General features: G+C 35.8%; 1 protein-coding gene across 1 annotated transcript; it reads right to left on the bottom strand.

The window, feature by feature from the left end:
• Positions 1 to 732: 732 nt before the first annotated feature.
• Positions 733 to 1,538, bottom strand: LOC107030091. Its single transcript, XM_015231490.1, has 2 exons — positions 1,057 to 1,538; positions 733 to 973 (listed from the first exon to the last, which is right to left on the bottom strand). Exons 1-2 carry the CDS (start codon positions 1,536 to 1,538, stop codon positions 733 to 735), a joined length of 723 nt encoding a protein of 240 aa, XP_015086976.1.
• Positions 1,539 to 18,481: the final 16,943 nt, after the last annotated feature.

Here is an 18,481-nt window from a genome sequence, read left to right as displayed (position 1 = left end):
ACGAAAGACCTCTGAAAATTCACTCACTACGGGGGACGACTAAATGGGAGGAATTTCAGAGTCTAAATCTTTGACTCTTACTATGTGATAAAGACAAACCTTTTGAGATTGTTTTGCATGCGTTAAGACAAGAAATGAGACGATCCCTGGGAATAGAACTTCCCCCCTTCCACTCAACCGCTGGTTCATTTGGGAAATTAAGTCTCACCACCTTTGTTCTACAATCAATAGTGGCAAAACAAGAATGTAACTAATCCAAACACAAAATGATATCAAAAAAAGCATATCTAGTTCTACTAGATAAACATTCAAAAATCTATTGGGAAACATTAATGGACAATTTCTATACACTCTTTTCGCAACAATAGACTCACCCACCGGAGCAGACACTATAAAAGGTTCATGCAAAATATAGGGCAAAATGTAAAACTGTTTGGCTACTAGAGGTGTAAAAAATGATAAAGTAGATCCGGAATCATGTAAGGCATATACATCAATAGAGAAGACTTTCAACATACCGGTTACCGCGTAAGGAGAAGTCTCTTGCTCACTCCTAGAGCGGACAACACAAAAGCGGTTCTTCTTTGGAGCATCAATAGAACTACTTGCTTGAGCTTGAACACTCTTGTCTTGGCCCTTCACATTAGGGAAATCTCGAACCTTGTGCCCAACTTTCCCACAACTAAAGCATTTATCCATCCCAATGAGGCAAGCACCACAATGCTTCTTTCCTTACTCACCATAAGTTAACTTCGTATTTGGTGAACTAGTACCTCTTCCCTTTATAGTCTTAGGATTTTCACCCTTTTCATTACGAGCCTTTGGGAACTTAGTTGGAACTTGATTTGAGAACCTTTTCTTGAATATAGTCTTGTCTTGGATCTCAAGCCTATTCTTTAAAGAACCACCACCATAAGATGTTGCCCTTTTTGCATCTCTACTCTTCCTCCTAGCCCTTTCCTCCTCCACCTGCCTAACATGCAGCATAAGACGGGAAATGATCATGTTGTCATGTAGCATAGCCGAATGAAACTCTTCTTGTAAGTCTTTCGACACCATGCAACAAAGAGGTTCATTTCATCTCTAGGATCGAAAACCATAGAAGGCGCAAATTTTGACAGTTGAGTAAATTTCATGGAGTATTCAAGCATACTCATACCTACTTGACGAAGGTTGATGAACTTTGACACTTTGGCCTCCCTCATCAGTCTAGGAAAGAACTGATCGAGAAAAGCTTTCTTGAAAATCCCCCAAGTCACCGGACCACCTTTAAGAGGTCTATTTTCCCTCCCTTGAACATACCATGTTTGAGCCACATCCTTGAATTGATATGTGGCTAGATTGTCCTGTTCACTAGTGGACAACCCCATAGCAAAAAGTATCTTGTAGACTTCATCAATGATCTCTTGGGGGACTTCTTCAACCTTAGACCCGTCGAAAGTGGGAGGATTCACCCTCGTGATATCCCTTATACAGGATGCCATGGTATTGACTTGCTGATGAGCTCGGGCGACAACCTCCCGATTATCTTGGGCCATAATAGCTTGGGCTTGAGTATTGGAGGCTTGGGCTTGAGTATTAATGTCTTGATCAATTTGGAGAATGGCTGCCCTTATTTTCTCATCCGTCAAAGGTGGAGGATTGACTAGAGCTTGATTGTCTTTTAAGTCAATCTTCGTTCATGACTTTAAAGTAACTTTTTAAGACATACTGGACATCATCATACTAACATTTGATGACTGTAACATTTTCATAACGTCACAATCACAGCAATACATTATTCGAACAAATACATCAACACTTAAAAGATTACGAGTGTAACTAACACATCGTCGATTCATGATTCACATTTTAAGCACTTAACTTTATACGATCACAACTTCATAGGTTAATCGACATTCATAATTCAAGAAAATTACACATAAGATAATCCAACACCACATACCAACAACATGATATCTAACCTATTCAATATGGAATCGAAAAGGATACTAGGGACAAGAAGTTATATGAGAACACTGGAACAACCCTTGTTTTCAAGATCTTTGAATCGTTGGAATGAAAGTTCTCATGGAGAAAAAAGTCCTGTAGAGAAACCCATCCTTATGTATATTTTAATCTACGACGAGCACCCTAACAAAATCCTTGGAAACAGTTGAAATCGTCAAAGAAAAGCCTCTAGCATTCTTAAGTTTTGCGGTTTGTGTTCTACTGCCTTAGCGTCGTGAGTTCTCAAGATTTTATCGTGAATTCTAGGTTAAGGAACTGATATTTTTTTGAATAATTAAGACTTAATTAAATTAATTAAATAAATAATTAGTTAATTATTAAATCTCCCCTCCTAAGTTGACTAAACATAGTAGAATGTTAACTCGTCCGAAAATCTGGAAATTTGTGTTGACTATGGTTTCGGTTAACATTTTTACTTTTAATTAAACTCAGTTAAGGACCATATAATCTCATGCATCATACAATAAACTCAGTTAAGGACCATATAATCTCATGCATCATACATAAACACATAGAAACACACATAACCACGTATGAGGCACTTAGGTGACTTAGTCGTCAAACATCTTGGTCGTCCTTTGACGTTTGACTTCCAATGCACCTACAATCTTAGATACTGCCTCACTAACACTTTATGGACAATTTTAGGACCTTATACAACCATGAAAACCACCTTAGGCTCTAGCTTCACCTCAGTCAATTTCGGGATATTACATTCTCCCCCACTTGGACAACATTTGTCCTCGAATAACACTTTCTACTATCCGAACACTTCCAAGTATAGAGATTCAATTAAAAACTCATAATAATACCATGTAACACTCAATCAAGGAGAAAACATCATTTTCATATAAGCAAGAGATTCACAACACAACAAGAAACTAGAATAGATTCTATAATTCATCATGCTACAAAACACACATTCTTTTATTCCAAATATCAATAACTTATTTTATATTCATTAGTATAATCATATACATCAATTCTAACCACATAACAATAATTTTAGACCAAAGAATAAATAAGTCAATTTTTGATAAATCATACAGTGAACCGGCAGTTCATCAAACTGAATTGTGCAATTTTTTTCAAAAATGCAACTTTTAGGCAATTCATTATATAGACATGCTATTGTGCAAAGTAACATCATATAAACACCTTTTACAAAATGATCATGGATTCATATCATACATAATTGCAAATTTTAATGAAATTCAATTTCAACCAAGCATGCATATCATAAGGAGAATGTTTGGAACTCATTTTCCTGAAAAACTCCTACGCAAATCAAGTTACTAAGAACTTTTTGTTTTAGGCTTGAATAAACAGATATAGAAATGATAAGGGTACCTCACTCCCGACAACCATACTCTTCAGTATACTCCCTAATTTAGGAGAAACCCATTCTAAGGTCAACATAACATCAACGTCAAGGAAATCTCTCAAGGCACCTTATACCTTACTAATAATTTCTCACCCAAATTTTAGCTCATGAAAACTAAAGACTCTTAAGGTTCAACAATCTAGCATTTACATCCCCCTTTACTAGGAGAAACTCACCTTTATTCTTTAAAAGCTCTTCACCCCCTTCTATGGTTGGGTCTCAACAAACTTCAAACCACCTCAACAACCAGTCCTTCTCATTTTTAACTCTATACCTTAAACTTCTTTAAAATTATACTACCTTTCAAGGCAACCAAACAAATTTAGGATCATCAAAACCATCTTTCACACCCCATCTATAAGGCAACATCTCATCTTTTCTCTCCCTTAACCCAATCTTCATAATGTCACAGTTACATGACTAAGCACATAAGGGAGACAAAGGAAAGACACCATACAAAAGCTCTTAGGCACGATTACATGAATGAAGAATTGAAACCTTTGCTAGCACCCAATAGCCTCCTATTTATAATGTAGCACACTTCACATTATAAACAAGACTATATTAAATTTTGTTCATGAGACAACTACGACATTCCCAAACCTTATGCTCTGATACCTAGTTTGTAATATCCCACAAGACACTCTAGAAGTTAGAGTATCGTTTAGTTCGTCACACGGCAAATGAGACTTCAAGAAGTCTCATCTAATTCTCTCGTATTATTCATTGCATTATAATATACTAAAATGAGTAAGAATTAAAAAAAATTCACACACGAAGATTTCTTTTCATAAACAATACAAAAGCGGAAGACTTTCATTAAAACATTAAAAGTTTACAATAAACCCTTGAACCATCTAAACTTTAGAGTACACAAAACATAGGACAAAGACTAAACAAGATATAAAGTAAAGACTTAAGACATAAACGAACACATGGATATTGTCCTCGAATCGATGAGGACTCAGTAATACTTTATCTTCAAACCTTAGAAACCTATCCATCCTCCATGGCACATCATGACTTCCAATTCCCTACACTTTAGTCAAAAAGGAAAAAGAAGGGGTTAGCACATTATATGTACTAAGTATGGAAGCCATACAAATCCATGAAAAATAGACATTTAGTTAATAACATGCTTTTCCTCACTTTTTATTAGAACATCATACTATAATCATAGGAACAAAAATTTATCACTTCAAAAATACATAAGAAATCATTTAAGCAAATAATAACAATTTAAGGCTGACTTTCCAGTGAACCACTTCACTGTATAGTGACATCCCTTTATTGTTACAGTGAAGTGCTTAAACTTCTCATTTCACATCTCCTAGCATATAATCATTCCACTAAAAGCTATCATATGACTCACTTAAGTCACACAAAGAGAGACCGTCCATACACCCTTTCAAAGTATGACTAAACAATCCTTAAGACTACTTAGAATGAGACACATATACACTTACAATACATCAAGCACATGAACATGAGACCCTCCTTCCAAAATTGATTCCATGGTTCACTTGTGTGAGTGTGGAGCAACCGTCCATACAATCCCTATCATACATACACAAAGAATCCTGTAGACTACCTAGGATAGAATCATTCTCACTTAATATAATAACATACATTGAATATGACATTCTCCTTTCCAAGGTTATATAAATACCTACTCAAGTAACTCAAGAAGAGAATGTCCATGATTCAGTTCTTCATGATTACCTAAGTAATCCGTAAGACTTGCCTAGGGTAGGATCATGTCCACATAACCAATAAATTTCCTTAACTAGAATCAATACTAAGACTTATCTAAGTAAAAAATGAAATGACCATTCCTTTGCCCCCATATCTTAACTAGACAACCCTTAACTACTTTAGATAAGTACATATTCATTTAACATTCTTTCCCTAATTCATTATATTCTTTAGTTTATTTAAGAGAAATTCATCACATAAGGACATTCAAGTAATGGTCAGAAAGAAGACCTAGGGACTCCAACTAACACCTCCAAATCCTATTGTGTTATGTTTAGATAGCATCCCATACCACCACCTTAACTTCATAGAACTTCTCTAGTGCTAGTAAATATCCCATATGATAAGAATAGGCAATAACCGACATATACCAATGTATCAAAGCATGGAATCCGGAGTTGTAACCTACTCCGATGGAGTGTGTTCTACTTGCCAATGGTAGAACATAGACACATTCCATGTAGGCACATAGTTAAGGAATATGAAGGGCGTACTTTGTAATCTATTCTCATCCTTTAACTCGAACTACTTACCTTACCATACTCACTCGGTGCTAGCCTTTTCCCTCATAGATTAAGTCACACTAAGGTTCATACAAAATGGGTCCCATATCATTTTTATAACCCAATTACATTTCCCCTACCAAAGAAAGGTTCAGTAGGGCTATCTCACTACGGCGACAAGAAGATCATCATGACTTTCCTAAGGTATGATATTATTCCATTCCAGCCAATCAAGCTTAAGTCCATCATTCATTACATGAAGGATACCATTACGGATTTCAATTTCAAGTTTCATAACCTTACCACTAGGTTCAAGGTTTCACACAAAGGACCTTATTGTAATCATTCAAGGTCTTACATAACATTCATAGATTCAAGACTAAGACTCTTTAGTTCCTAAGTCAAACATCACATATTCATATTCATACAAGAATCAAGTAAGGTACTTAAGTCAAACTAGACAAGACAGAACATACTTCACTTTAGCACATATAGCATACATTCTTTAGACACTTTTTCATCTTTTTGAAATCCTTTGAAATCATCTTTGTAGTTGGCTATAAGGTGATAGAAAGACTTAGCTGAAGAACTCCCATACCTTATTTAAACAACCCAATGCTAATTGAAGAAGACACTCCATTGAAGATCCATCTTCAACCTTCATCTTCACTTTGAACTCTCATAGAGGTTTGTGGAAGAACTTTTGGAAGGAATATGTTTTGATCTTAATGTTAGGGTTTAGTTGAGAGTTTAATGACTTATATACTCTTAAAATACCAATAAACACTCAAAACAACCGTCTAAATATTTATAGGGGCGTGGGTTGAATTTACAACTTCACCCCTATCTTTATAGAAAGCTGGCAGAAAACACACAGCACCATCGACGAGAACATTGACGGTTCGTGGTCTCACCCACGCCCCGTCGAGGGGTCTCATGCATTGCCCATTCAACTCCTCAACCTGCAGGCATGATGTATCTATCGATGAGACCCATCGAGGGGCCGTAGTCTGGTCGACTGGCTGTCGTTTGGGTCATTGGTTGGACACTGCCTTTCAGTGTTGAGCTCTAGGTTGGGGTCGTCCTCTTGGGCCCCTTGCGGGTACTACATGGAGTCGTACCCGGACGTTTATGAACCAAACATGTACGTATACGAGTTTAGAACCACCACATGATTTAAATCCAAAACTAACACGTAATACTTGACGAAACATGCTTAGACACACAAGGTCATTTCAAGGCACATCTTTCGAACGTTGTGGACGTTCTTGAGTGTTTGACCTCAAAACTTCACGACACTTGGCACACTGCCTATATACACCATATAAACTCATTTAAGGACCATATAATCTCATGCATCACAAATAAATACATAGAACCACACATAACCACATATGAGAAACTTAAGTGAGTTAGTCGTCAAACGTCTTGGTCGTCCCTTAACGTTTGACTTCCAATGCACCTGAACTCTTAGATAATGCCTCGCTAACACTTTATAGACTATTTAAGGACCTTCAAACACCATGAAAACCACGTTAGTGTTTAGCTTCACCTCATTCATTTTCGGGATCTTACATAGACCACACAACACACAATAGCATAGGAGGCAAGACAATCTTCACATTATTATCAAGACTCCTAACTTTAGCTATTTACTCATTCACATAGGGGTACATGTGTAGGGGTCATCAATCATTAAAACCTAAACCATGGAATCACCTACACATTATATTACATAAACCTTTACATGCTCATAATAATAGTTACATAATCTAGATTCACAACTCAAATAGAAGACTGGGCACAAGTGACACCTAAAGTGATCATCATAACCACTCCTTGAGATGTTCATAAATTGGCCTTCGAGGCCATGTTCATCACACATTTAATGACATAAAGTAAACACCGCCACCATATGTGGACCATACAACACAATATCATACAAGGCTTTATCAACTACATTAATATAGAATAGTAGAGGAGATAAGCGTTCTTACAAATTTATCACCCTTTGATCATCATTGACCAATACACCTTCTTTATCAACAATACATATATAGGTCACTAGCTAAATGTACTTTAAGCATAAAAGAAACCATGTACACGTCGCTACAAGATCATTATACAACTAGTGCAAAACATTACCATTGTTCTAGAGAATAGATAGGAATAGATCATAAATAAATTTTACTTGTCTTACTTATAAATAAAGATTCATTAATAATATACATGTAGAGAAGTATTCAAAGAAATCATAGCTTAAACGACACACTACTACAATTGCCAATAAAGTCAATTTCACTGTAGGTATGCTTTATACTAGGAATTCATGGAAGGTAAGTTTAATAGGTTAATCTTATTCAAAATATCATGAATTGATCCACATTGAATCCGTTACATATAAGTCATATTCAAAATATCTTATAGGCAATAGATAAGGACAATTAACCATGATCAATTCATATAACAACTATCCTAACGTCAAGATTAATGGTTACTATTCAATAGACTAGAAGAACCTAGTTCAATTCACATAAGACATCTTTAATTCAATAATAAAAAATTCATATCCATAATTCAAACATGAAATTAACCTAGAAGAGTATATAAACCCAACTTAACATTATCCAAATCCACTTTTATACAATTAAGGACCCACATTACAGTGATCACATTGTTAACTAGTCTAGGCATATTCAAACCTTCATACATTGATCCACATGGATTCTTCATCATCAATTCAACATTAATTCACGTAAATAACAGTATATATAAACACCCCAAAGTAATAGAATCACAATTGAATCGATAGCAAGTCAAGATCACAAAGCCCGTGCAAGGACTAAATCATGTTTGGGAAGGGACATGTGTTCATTAGGTAATTGGATTCAAAATCACGTTACAAAAACAATATAAACTTCAATTCATCATGATTTAATCGTTCAAAACATTTTTAGAAAGAACCCATGGATATATTGAAGAAAGAGAAGTTTGATCATAAAATCTCTTTTGAAACTTTGAGATTAACTCTCTCATTGGAAGGATAACTAGAGATGAAGGATCACCATACCGTTATCTACATGAATACCTCTAAAAATTTGTGATGAAATCATTAAAATACAAGCTCCAAGCTGTTCTTGAGCTTCTAAAACAATGGAGGTTTCTACGGAGAAGATGTTTTTGTAGGGAAACGTTCAATTTCGTGAGAGGGGATTGGGAATGGGTTCTTCATGTGTTTTATCCTTTATATACACCAAAATATAGGTAAATTAATAAATTATAGTCATTTTAGGAAGTGGGGTTAATTTTCCATTCACCCCTTAATTAAAACAATCGCAATGCAGTAGTTATAGGCCACCATCGACGGACCCAATCGACTTGCCGTTGGTAAATCTACTGGACGTCCTTTGGCTTTTTTCGGTTGGTCCTTGGCCAATTCTTAGGTTAATAACTGTCCAAGATATGTATCAATCGATGATACCTCACCTACGGGCCGTTGGTCAACCAACTGTTCGTCGTTTGGTCCATCGATTGACACTGCCAAGGTAGTGTCTCGACCATCGTTGGGTCCTTCTTGTGGGCCCTTTTGCCGGGCCTTTTAGAAGTCGTACCCAAATATTTACAATGTAATACAGACCTTAACAATTTTTAGACCTTCCACATTATTTTCACCCAAAACAAATACCTGCAACTCGTCCAAACACGCAAAGCCCCGTCAAGACGTACATGAACATCTCAAGGGCTAACTTTTGAACGTCTTGGACGTTCTTGGACAATTGACATCCAAACTTTTCAAAACTTCATATATTACCATTTAAAATAATTTTAAATAATTTTAAGACTTCATAACATCATTTCATACAATTTTTAGCATGCATTGACACATGAGGCACATAGGTGATTAGTCGTCGAACGTTTTGGACGACCCTTGACGTTTGACTTCCAATTCACCGCAAACTTTATACACTGCCTCTAAACCATATTATAAATCATTTTAGGACCCTAAAACATTAATAAAAACATGTTAGTCTCTAAACACCCTAACTCGTTTTGGGGGTCTTACAATATCCCCAACTTGGGAACATTCGTCCTCGAATGACTCTTAGATTTAATCACAAAAAGGACTTCAATGCATCATAGAGAAGTTAAGCATATCCATAACGTCATCACATAGAAATTAATGCACCAAACTAAAAAGGAACGCTACTTCACATCATTTAGCACTCAATACACACAAGCAAGCAAAACTTCAATTCCCTCACTCATTAATTCATCAATAAGAAGGCTCTTATCATGTTCATAGGAGGAACATACTTCTCCTAATAATAACATGGTCATTACAATTCATTTCATTAAGAGATCATCTTGCAAAGCCACACCTAGGCAGATTACAACAACACTCAAAAGAAAGTCGGCACTCATAATTCCATGCACATAGACTTTAGTTAATTGAATCAACAAGGACCTTAATTAGTTAGACATAGTGCTATGAGGGTCATACTCAACCATACCATGCTTAGTTGTGCCCATGTAAAAATGTCCTTATCCTTAACACACTTAAATGTATCATGAGTTCATTCCCAAGCAAGTGCACAATGGTCATCTTTACTAGAATATGAGAATTTCTAAACATTTTAAACCAAGACATGCTCATGTTTCTTCCCTAGTGAAGTCTAAATGGTAAGTCACACCAACTACATCACAAAAATTTTGAAGCCATTTCATACAATATCAATTTATAACATGGTACTCACCGTCACAATAAGCATCGCTTAGGAACAAAAAATACAAATTATAGGCACAAACATGAATACTAAGCTAAACATGCTTTCACTTTTCAAGAGTGAGCCTACAATTATGCTATCCCAACCATGTAAGTCCTATAATTTTCAAGAGACACCACATATTTCATTTTAAAGAGACTAAACTTTTCATTATATGGCTAAACCTTACAAATCACAAGTGACTAAAACCAAGTTTCTTACGTTATATCATGAAGCCAAATTAATAATTAGCATGTTAGAATGAACATTACATTTGAGGAAACATGGACTTTATCAAAATTTCAATTTATGCACCTTGTAATATTAAAAATATCCTTAAGGTAATGTCAACCAATACATACCAAACATATAAAATTCATGAAACTAATACTTTATGCAAGACTATATTCATGAACAAGTTCATCAAGACTTCATTAGATTCAAGTTCAAGCAAAATTAGAAGGACAAGGTAGATAATATCTACAACCTTATTATTTCATCACCATCCCTTGCTTAGGGAAAACCCAATAAAGAGCAACTTATTCCAAGATTAAGAGGATCTTAAGTTAACACCCTTCAATTTTCTCACTTAAAAGTGATTACCACTTTAAAAGGATTTATAGTAAGTCAAACAAAATATTCTAAACTTCATCTCCTACGTAATTTATACCCAATCATCAAGTTAACTCATAGCATTCAACCCTATAAGGTTTTTATACATTCAAATAAACACCAAGGTCATACATCATTAGGGGAAGAAAACAAGGGGACTTAGCTATAAAGACTCTTCCTTTTCTTTCAACATTAATGGAAGGTAACTTCCAGGTCAATCAGACTCACATTATCACCCTACAAAGATAACAATACTACCCTCAATTCTAGGGGAAACATCAATTCCACAACATCAAGGGACTCAATAGGTTACAGACAAGCCTACATACGTCATCGTTAGTTCATCTATGTTAATTTTATCGAAAACTTTGAACTTTTTATTACTTAACATTCATATATGACATTCTACTTAAACTCATAAACGTTCACAATCAACCATTTAATATTAAGATCATCAAATAAAAGAAATACTTCAATGCTGCATTAAGTGTATACTTGCCAAAATGGAACCAATACAATGTCTGAAATAATATGGGAAAGAGACTCTAGTGAAGCATACTCCACTAACTCAAACCTATATCTAAGCTAGAATATAATGGGAAAGCATCTTCGAAATCATGAGGGCCTACTAAGTCCGGATGAATGCTCCACATCCGGATAGCTTCAGCATCGACCTGTAAGCTCTAACGTCCACCTGTGCTTTCACCTAAAAATGTAGAGTTGTATACGATTAGTACACACTTGTACTAATTATAGTTATATGCAAGCATAGACCAAGGACATGCATGATTAAGAATATCTCTTTTCTAACGATATGGATTATGGAATGTCAAGTCAGTAGACTTGCCGAATTAGGATTAGGAAAGTCATGCCATGAGAGTAAAATGCATCATCATACTTATCATGTTGCAAATAGCACATAACATATTGCACATTTCATATCACATAGTTCATATCATTCTTTCATATGCCTTGAGACCTTGGAATGATGGACTTGACATTAGGACTTCCAAAAAAGAGGGCTAAAATATGGGACCTCAACTAGGGATCCTTTTTTAGCAAATACAGAGACGTTTTTAATTCATTCATACTTACTTCATTTTCATTCTTTCATATACTAGGGCAACCACCAGTCATACCTAGGATGTAATTCAAGAATATCATTGGGTTCGCTGTGCAATGACTAAGAATAACCTAGTGTCATTACGTAAGTCTAGCTCACCTCTTGATTATCCTATCCTAACACCTTTGGTATCGTTCATTTCATTATGTGCATTCGTTTAGGCAGGCCTCATTCTTTCTTTGGAAACTTTAACCTTAACCGACATAGATCATGTAAGCATCATGAAATGCAGTGTGTAATCCCTACACCCATAAGAGGTGGAATCACTGGACAAAGTGCACCAAAACATGCTAGCGTATATACGGAATTGAGCCCTGCTAGATCCATTTTTTGGCAGTATAAGTTCAAAGACTAGGAGATATAAGGAGACCCATACCCGGCATGCCGAACAGTCTCATCTCATGAGAGTTACGTGAACCTCCGCCCTTCTCGAAGGAAGGCGTCACCGCTCATAGCTAGCCTATTGGTGCTCAGTATAAAGTTCCATTACATTCAACTTATACATCATGGAAGTTGGATTCTAGCATGAGGACATCATAGCTCATTAGATTATTTCTCATCTCATCATTAGTATTAAGTATGCATTAACTTCAATACTTTCATTAGAGTGTTAAGAGAGACTGGCCTCTTCATTAACTTTATACTCTCATAGGTGAGCACGGTTTGGTAACATTTACATAGGCTCATTTGACATTGCTGTCATCTTTCACATTAGCCTCTTATAATATTGTCACCTCATTCATTATCTTTAACACATTTTCTTATCATAATTACTCACCCCTTCACGTGAATGCTCATTTCATCATATGCTAATGCACTTGGCCCTTTAGTGTGTGTAACACTCTTACTTAACCCCTCTGGGATTTCATTATCTCATCACATAACATCTTAGGTTCACTTAATTTTAAATGTATGCTAGAATTATGAGTCCACACATAAAAGCCACGAGGCTTCATTCATAGTTTGTCTAAGTGAATCATATAAACCCAAGATTATATGGTACAAGACTTATGCATCTTGTAGATATTCCAAGATATTGATTTCGATCTTTAGAGGTAGCATTCATTTAATATTTGTTTACGTATGACTTATGTGTCAATACGGATTTGGGCAAGGGAACCCGATTTCGAATCCCTTGAATAACACTTAAGCATATAGTAAACTTGATAATTGCATTTTTCAGATTTAGGGGACCCTAGTTCGATCCCCATCATTCCCATAATATTTTCCTATCTTTTTCTCCTCTCTTTTTTGTTAAAGGCAAGAAGGTTTTGGGATCAATCCTCCATAAGCTCATTCTTTCTCTTTTAATTTATCTCTTAACTTTCTCACTTATCCCAGAGGTGGTGGCTTCAATCCCCACTAACCACATTTATTTTTATCCTAACTCTCTCATCTATTAAAGAGTTTGTTGTTTCAATCCCCACTCACCACATTTATTTTTCTTCTTTATTTTTTTCTCCTATCTCTCTTATCTATTTAAGAGGTTGTGGGTTCAATCCCCACTCAACACATTAAATTTTCTCTTTTATTTTTCTCCTAACTCTCTCATCCATTCAAGAAATTGTGGGTGCAATCCCCACTCACCACATTTATTTTTCTTCATTATTTTTTCTCCTATCTCTATTCAAGAGGTTGTGTGTTCAATCCCCACTCACCACATTTATTTTTCTCCTTTATTTTTCTCCTATCTCTCTCATCCATTCATCTTAACCTCTTGTCATCATGTCACTATTTTCATTAGCATCATAGTATAATGTAATTACTCACCTCATTACGTGAATGTTCATATATAATCTTACCATTTAGTCATGTTCTTACCCAATTCGGATTACTCATAATTGACTAAGTGTTTCATGACAATCTAAGTATATGTTATGTAAGACATGCATTTTACACATGCAGCCAGGGGACCCAACTTCAATCCTTAGTGGCTGTATTTTATTTCATTCTAATGTGTCTCACAATTTCAGTCAAGGGACCCAAGTTCGAATCCCTTAGGCAAACATTTATTTTTAATTATATGGAGTGCTAGATGGCTTCAGTCATTCGACCAAGAGGATCTGGGTTTGAATCCTAGTGGCCTCAATTTTTATTATTTTATTTTGGTGTGAGATTTATGTATCTCACACACTTGGCTAAGGAGCCGAGTTCGAATCCCCCTTCCCTCACTATTTTCTTTATTTCTTTTATTTCCAAGCTTCTTCCAACCTGACCAAGTACGAATCCCCTCTCTCACCCCATTTTATTTTCTTTTATTTTAAGGCATAGTCTCTTTGTATTAGGACCTTACGGTCTAGAGTTCCACCCTCAATGGCAGCATATACTTTTCTTCATTTTTACTAGAGAAAAGCCGAAACTATACTCCATTAACATATGCCTTTAGTTCACTCTCTTTGCATTTAACTTAGGTGTTTTAGCCTAGAGTTTTGCATAAGCTTTTAACCAATTTGTTAAGGAATTTACTTTTATTTTCTTGTTCATTCACATCACGATTTCATCTTCATATGTTAATAACACAACAAATGCATAGAACCTAATTCACCACTATCTTGAAAACAATCTCTAATATGCTTCTCATGATAACTAGCATTATTGTGTACACAAAAAATACATACACTCATACACATATTAAATGATCATTAGCTGTCCGGAAACATCACATTACACACAATTAAAAACGTTCATAAGATTGTCTACCAGCAATCATACAAACGCATGCATCACTTTTCAAAGGATCTAATGACAGGGGCATGCAACAGAGACAACCTTAGTTTTTCGGTTTGAATACGTACTGAACCTTAGGGAATTCTTTGGAAAGGAACCAAGAGAGAAGAAAACTCATATCTTTTCATCCTTTACAACAAGACACAACCACACGTATCCTTCTGCACATAAACCTTTCTTCCGTGCTTTGATTCTTGGTCCCAGGTGAAGTTCTTTACGTTTTTTCTTAAAGAAGTTAGGCGTACAATTTCTTTCTTTTTGTTTTTGATGAAAGCCACCTGGAAATCATTAGAACCAATAATCTTATTTTATTTTTATGTTTTTGAATTGTAAAATAAGGATGAAAAACGTTTTTAGAAGAGATAATGAAATAAGAGTGCACATTGAGTACACTCCTAGTGGAGGTCGTGTACCTCTTTCCTTGGGAGTTTGTTGTTTACTTATTCGACACAATTAAATGATAAAATCTGATTAAATATATATATTAAGTTACTTTAATACCACTCCTTATTTCTATTCTTTAGTGAATGAACGTGAATGTTCAAAGAACATAATACTTCATTAGTGATTATCGTGCCTTACGATTAGGTGAAGTAGTTTAGACTTTGTCAACTAGGACTCTTTAAAACTTTGAAAATCTAATTTAACTAGTTTTTGTGATATTAACATAATGCCATTACAAAATCAGATTATAAACCTCAATTTAATCAACTTAAATGTTGTTTCCGTCGGGGTTTGAACCCGTGACATCCCAATCGTGAAAAGGGGTCCCTCCGGGTCGACCCTACCGAAAACGCCCCATTAAATAATTAATTAATAATAATAATATGATTTTACTTTTTCTTAAATCAGTATTTTAATATTAATTACTGATATTAACTCACCAATATAAGTAATAAAGTTAAATCATTGCTCCCACCTAGGTTCGACCGGGGTGGAGCAAGATTTTGCTCAATGGGAAATTTCATCCCTTTCTACCCAAAATTCCCCTCCACCGTATTAATTAAACAACTAATTACATATATAGGTTAATTGCGATACTACCCTTAGGCTAGAAAAAGACAATTTTACCCCTAGACCCTCCAAATTTAAGATTTCCCCTTTTTAAGACTGATAAAGACTCATCCGAGTAAATATTCATGTTCTGGAGCCCTACATAGCTGGACCCAACCTTTCCTAGCTCAACTCACCCCCAAGTTTGTTGGCTTGGATGTCGCAAGGGTTAAGAGGTCTTGTTTTATGCGCATCAATCCATGTGAACCCGGTCTAATCTAGGCATACTAGATACATTAGGCATTACTTAGGATAGTCATTTTAGGGTTGTTACATTATCTCCCCCCCCCCCTTAGGAACATTCGTCCTTTAATGACCCTACTCTTTATTAGCAACATGTAAGTCATCTATAGAACATATGTACATAGACAATTCAATACTCCTCATTGGTGAATATATGATTCACATATTAACATGATAGTGCAAATCCTTGAAACCTACTAGCAGCTTCACACTAATAGACTAAGGAAACCTTTCCTAAACTAGTCTTATCAAAGCATACAACATGAGTAAACACATAAGTCACACAAATCAGCACCTAACATGATGACTCAACAACATTAACTTCATACTAGTGCATAAAACCATACATAGTCAAACACATGAAATACTAATTAAGGCTACGCACTTGAGACATCATAAAAAGTGCCTTCCCCTGCACCCCTAGACTAGAGTGCAAAGAATCGTTGCCTCCTTGGAGCCTCTTTACTTGGACTATTATGCGGAACTTTCTCCTTCCATTTTTCTTGACCTCTCCTATTCGGACAATACTTCATCATGAGACCCAGTTTTCCACAACTACAACAATCGTTAAATCCCATCATACAGTCTCCTCCATACAATGTGCCACACTTCCTATAAGGTGGCCTCCCCTGAGGTGTAATAACTTCATTGTTTCTCTTAACTCTGGGCTCTCATATTTTTTAAACACCAGAGTTGATGTTAGATACGATCTTAACACCAAGAAATCAAAATTTCATAAGGCACGATAAGATTAGAAGAAGGGAAAATTTTCTAAACATTATGCAGTTTGTAATTCAGGATAGTGGTGAACTTCACTACCATGACTTAGAAACTACTCAATATGGTTGATGTGAACTTATTACCCTCTGAATTTAACACAATACTCTGATACAAACTTTGTCACAACCGGAGTCTAGACCCCAGACGAGACCGGAGTCCTTAACTTCTTAGAGGTCGCACACAAGCCAACATACATCATTGTTACTTCATCTAGGTTAATTTTAGCAGAAAATTTGAACTTTTTGTTACTTAACATTCGTATAAGACATTCTACTTAAACTCATAAACGTTCACAATCAACCATTTAATATTAAGATCATCAAATGAAAGAAATACTTCAATATTTCATTAAGTGTATACTTACCAAAATGGTACATACTATGTCTGAAATAATATTGGAAAGAAACGCTAGTGTAACATACTCCACAAACTCAAAGCTATATCTAAGCTAGAATATAATGGGCAAGCGTCCTCGAAAGCATGAGGTCCTACTAAGTCCGGTTGAATGCTCTAGGTCTTGATAGCTTCAGCGTTGACCTATAAGCTCTAAGGTCCACCTGTTCCTACACCTAAAAATGTAGAGTTTTATGGGATTAGTACAGACTTTTTCTAAGTATGGGTATATGCAAGCACACCACAAGGACATGCATGATTAAGAAGATCTATTTCCGAATGATATGGATTATGGAAAGTCAAGTCAGTGGACTTGCCAAATTCAGTTTAGAAAACTCATGCAATGAGAATAACATACATCATCATAATTATCATTTTGCAAACAACACATAACATATTGCACATATCATATCACATAGTTCATATCATTCTTTCATATGCCATGAGACCTTGGAATCATGGACATGACATTAGGAATTCCCAAAATGAGGGCTCAACATATGGGACCTCAACTAGGGAGCCTTCTTTAGCAAACACAGAGTCTGCTTCATTCATTCATACGTACTTCATTTTCATTCTTTTATATACGATTGCAACCACCAATCAATACCTAGGATGTAGTTTAAGAATCTCATCGGGTTCGCGATGCAATGTCCAAGAATAACCTAGTGTCATTACTTAAGTCTATCTCACCTCTTGATTATCCTATCCTAACACCTTTGGTATCGTTCATTTCATTATGTGAATTCGTTGAGGCTGGCCTCATTCTTTCTTTGGGAACTTTAACCTTAATCGACATAGATCATGAGAGCATCATGAAATTCAGTGTCTAATCCCCACACCGGAAAAAGGTGGAATCACCGGCCAAAGTGAACCAAAACATGCTAGCGTTTATAGGGAATTGAACCCTGCTAGATCCCTATATTGGCAGTATAGGTTCAAAGAGTAGGAGATATAAGGTGACCCATACCCGGCATGCAAGACAGACTCATCTCATGAGAGTTACGTGAACCTCCGCCCTTCCCGAATGAAGGCATCACTGCTCATAGCTAGCCTATCGATGCTCAGTATAATGTTCCATTACATTCAACTCATACATCATGGAAGCTGGCTTCTAGCATAAGGACATCATAGA

This window comes from Solanum pennellii, chromosome 9 (assembly GCF_001406875.1).
Source record: "Solanum pennellii chromosome 9, SPENNV200".
NCBI classification, from domain to species: Eukaryota; Viridiplantae; Streptophyta; class Magnoliopsida; order Solanales; family Solanaceae; genus Solanum; species Solanum pennellii.
The sequence above is the reverse complement of the archived record's forward strand: the minus strand, read 5'-3'. Positions and strand labels throughout refer to the sequence as shown.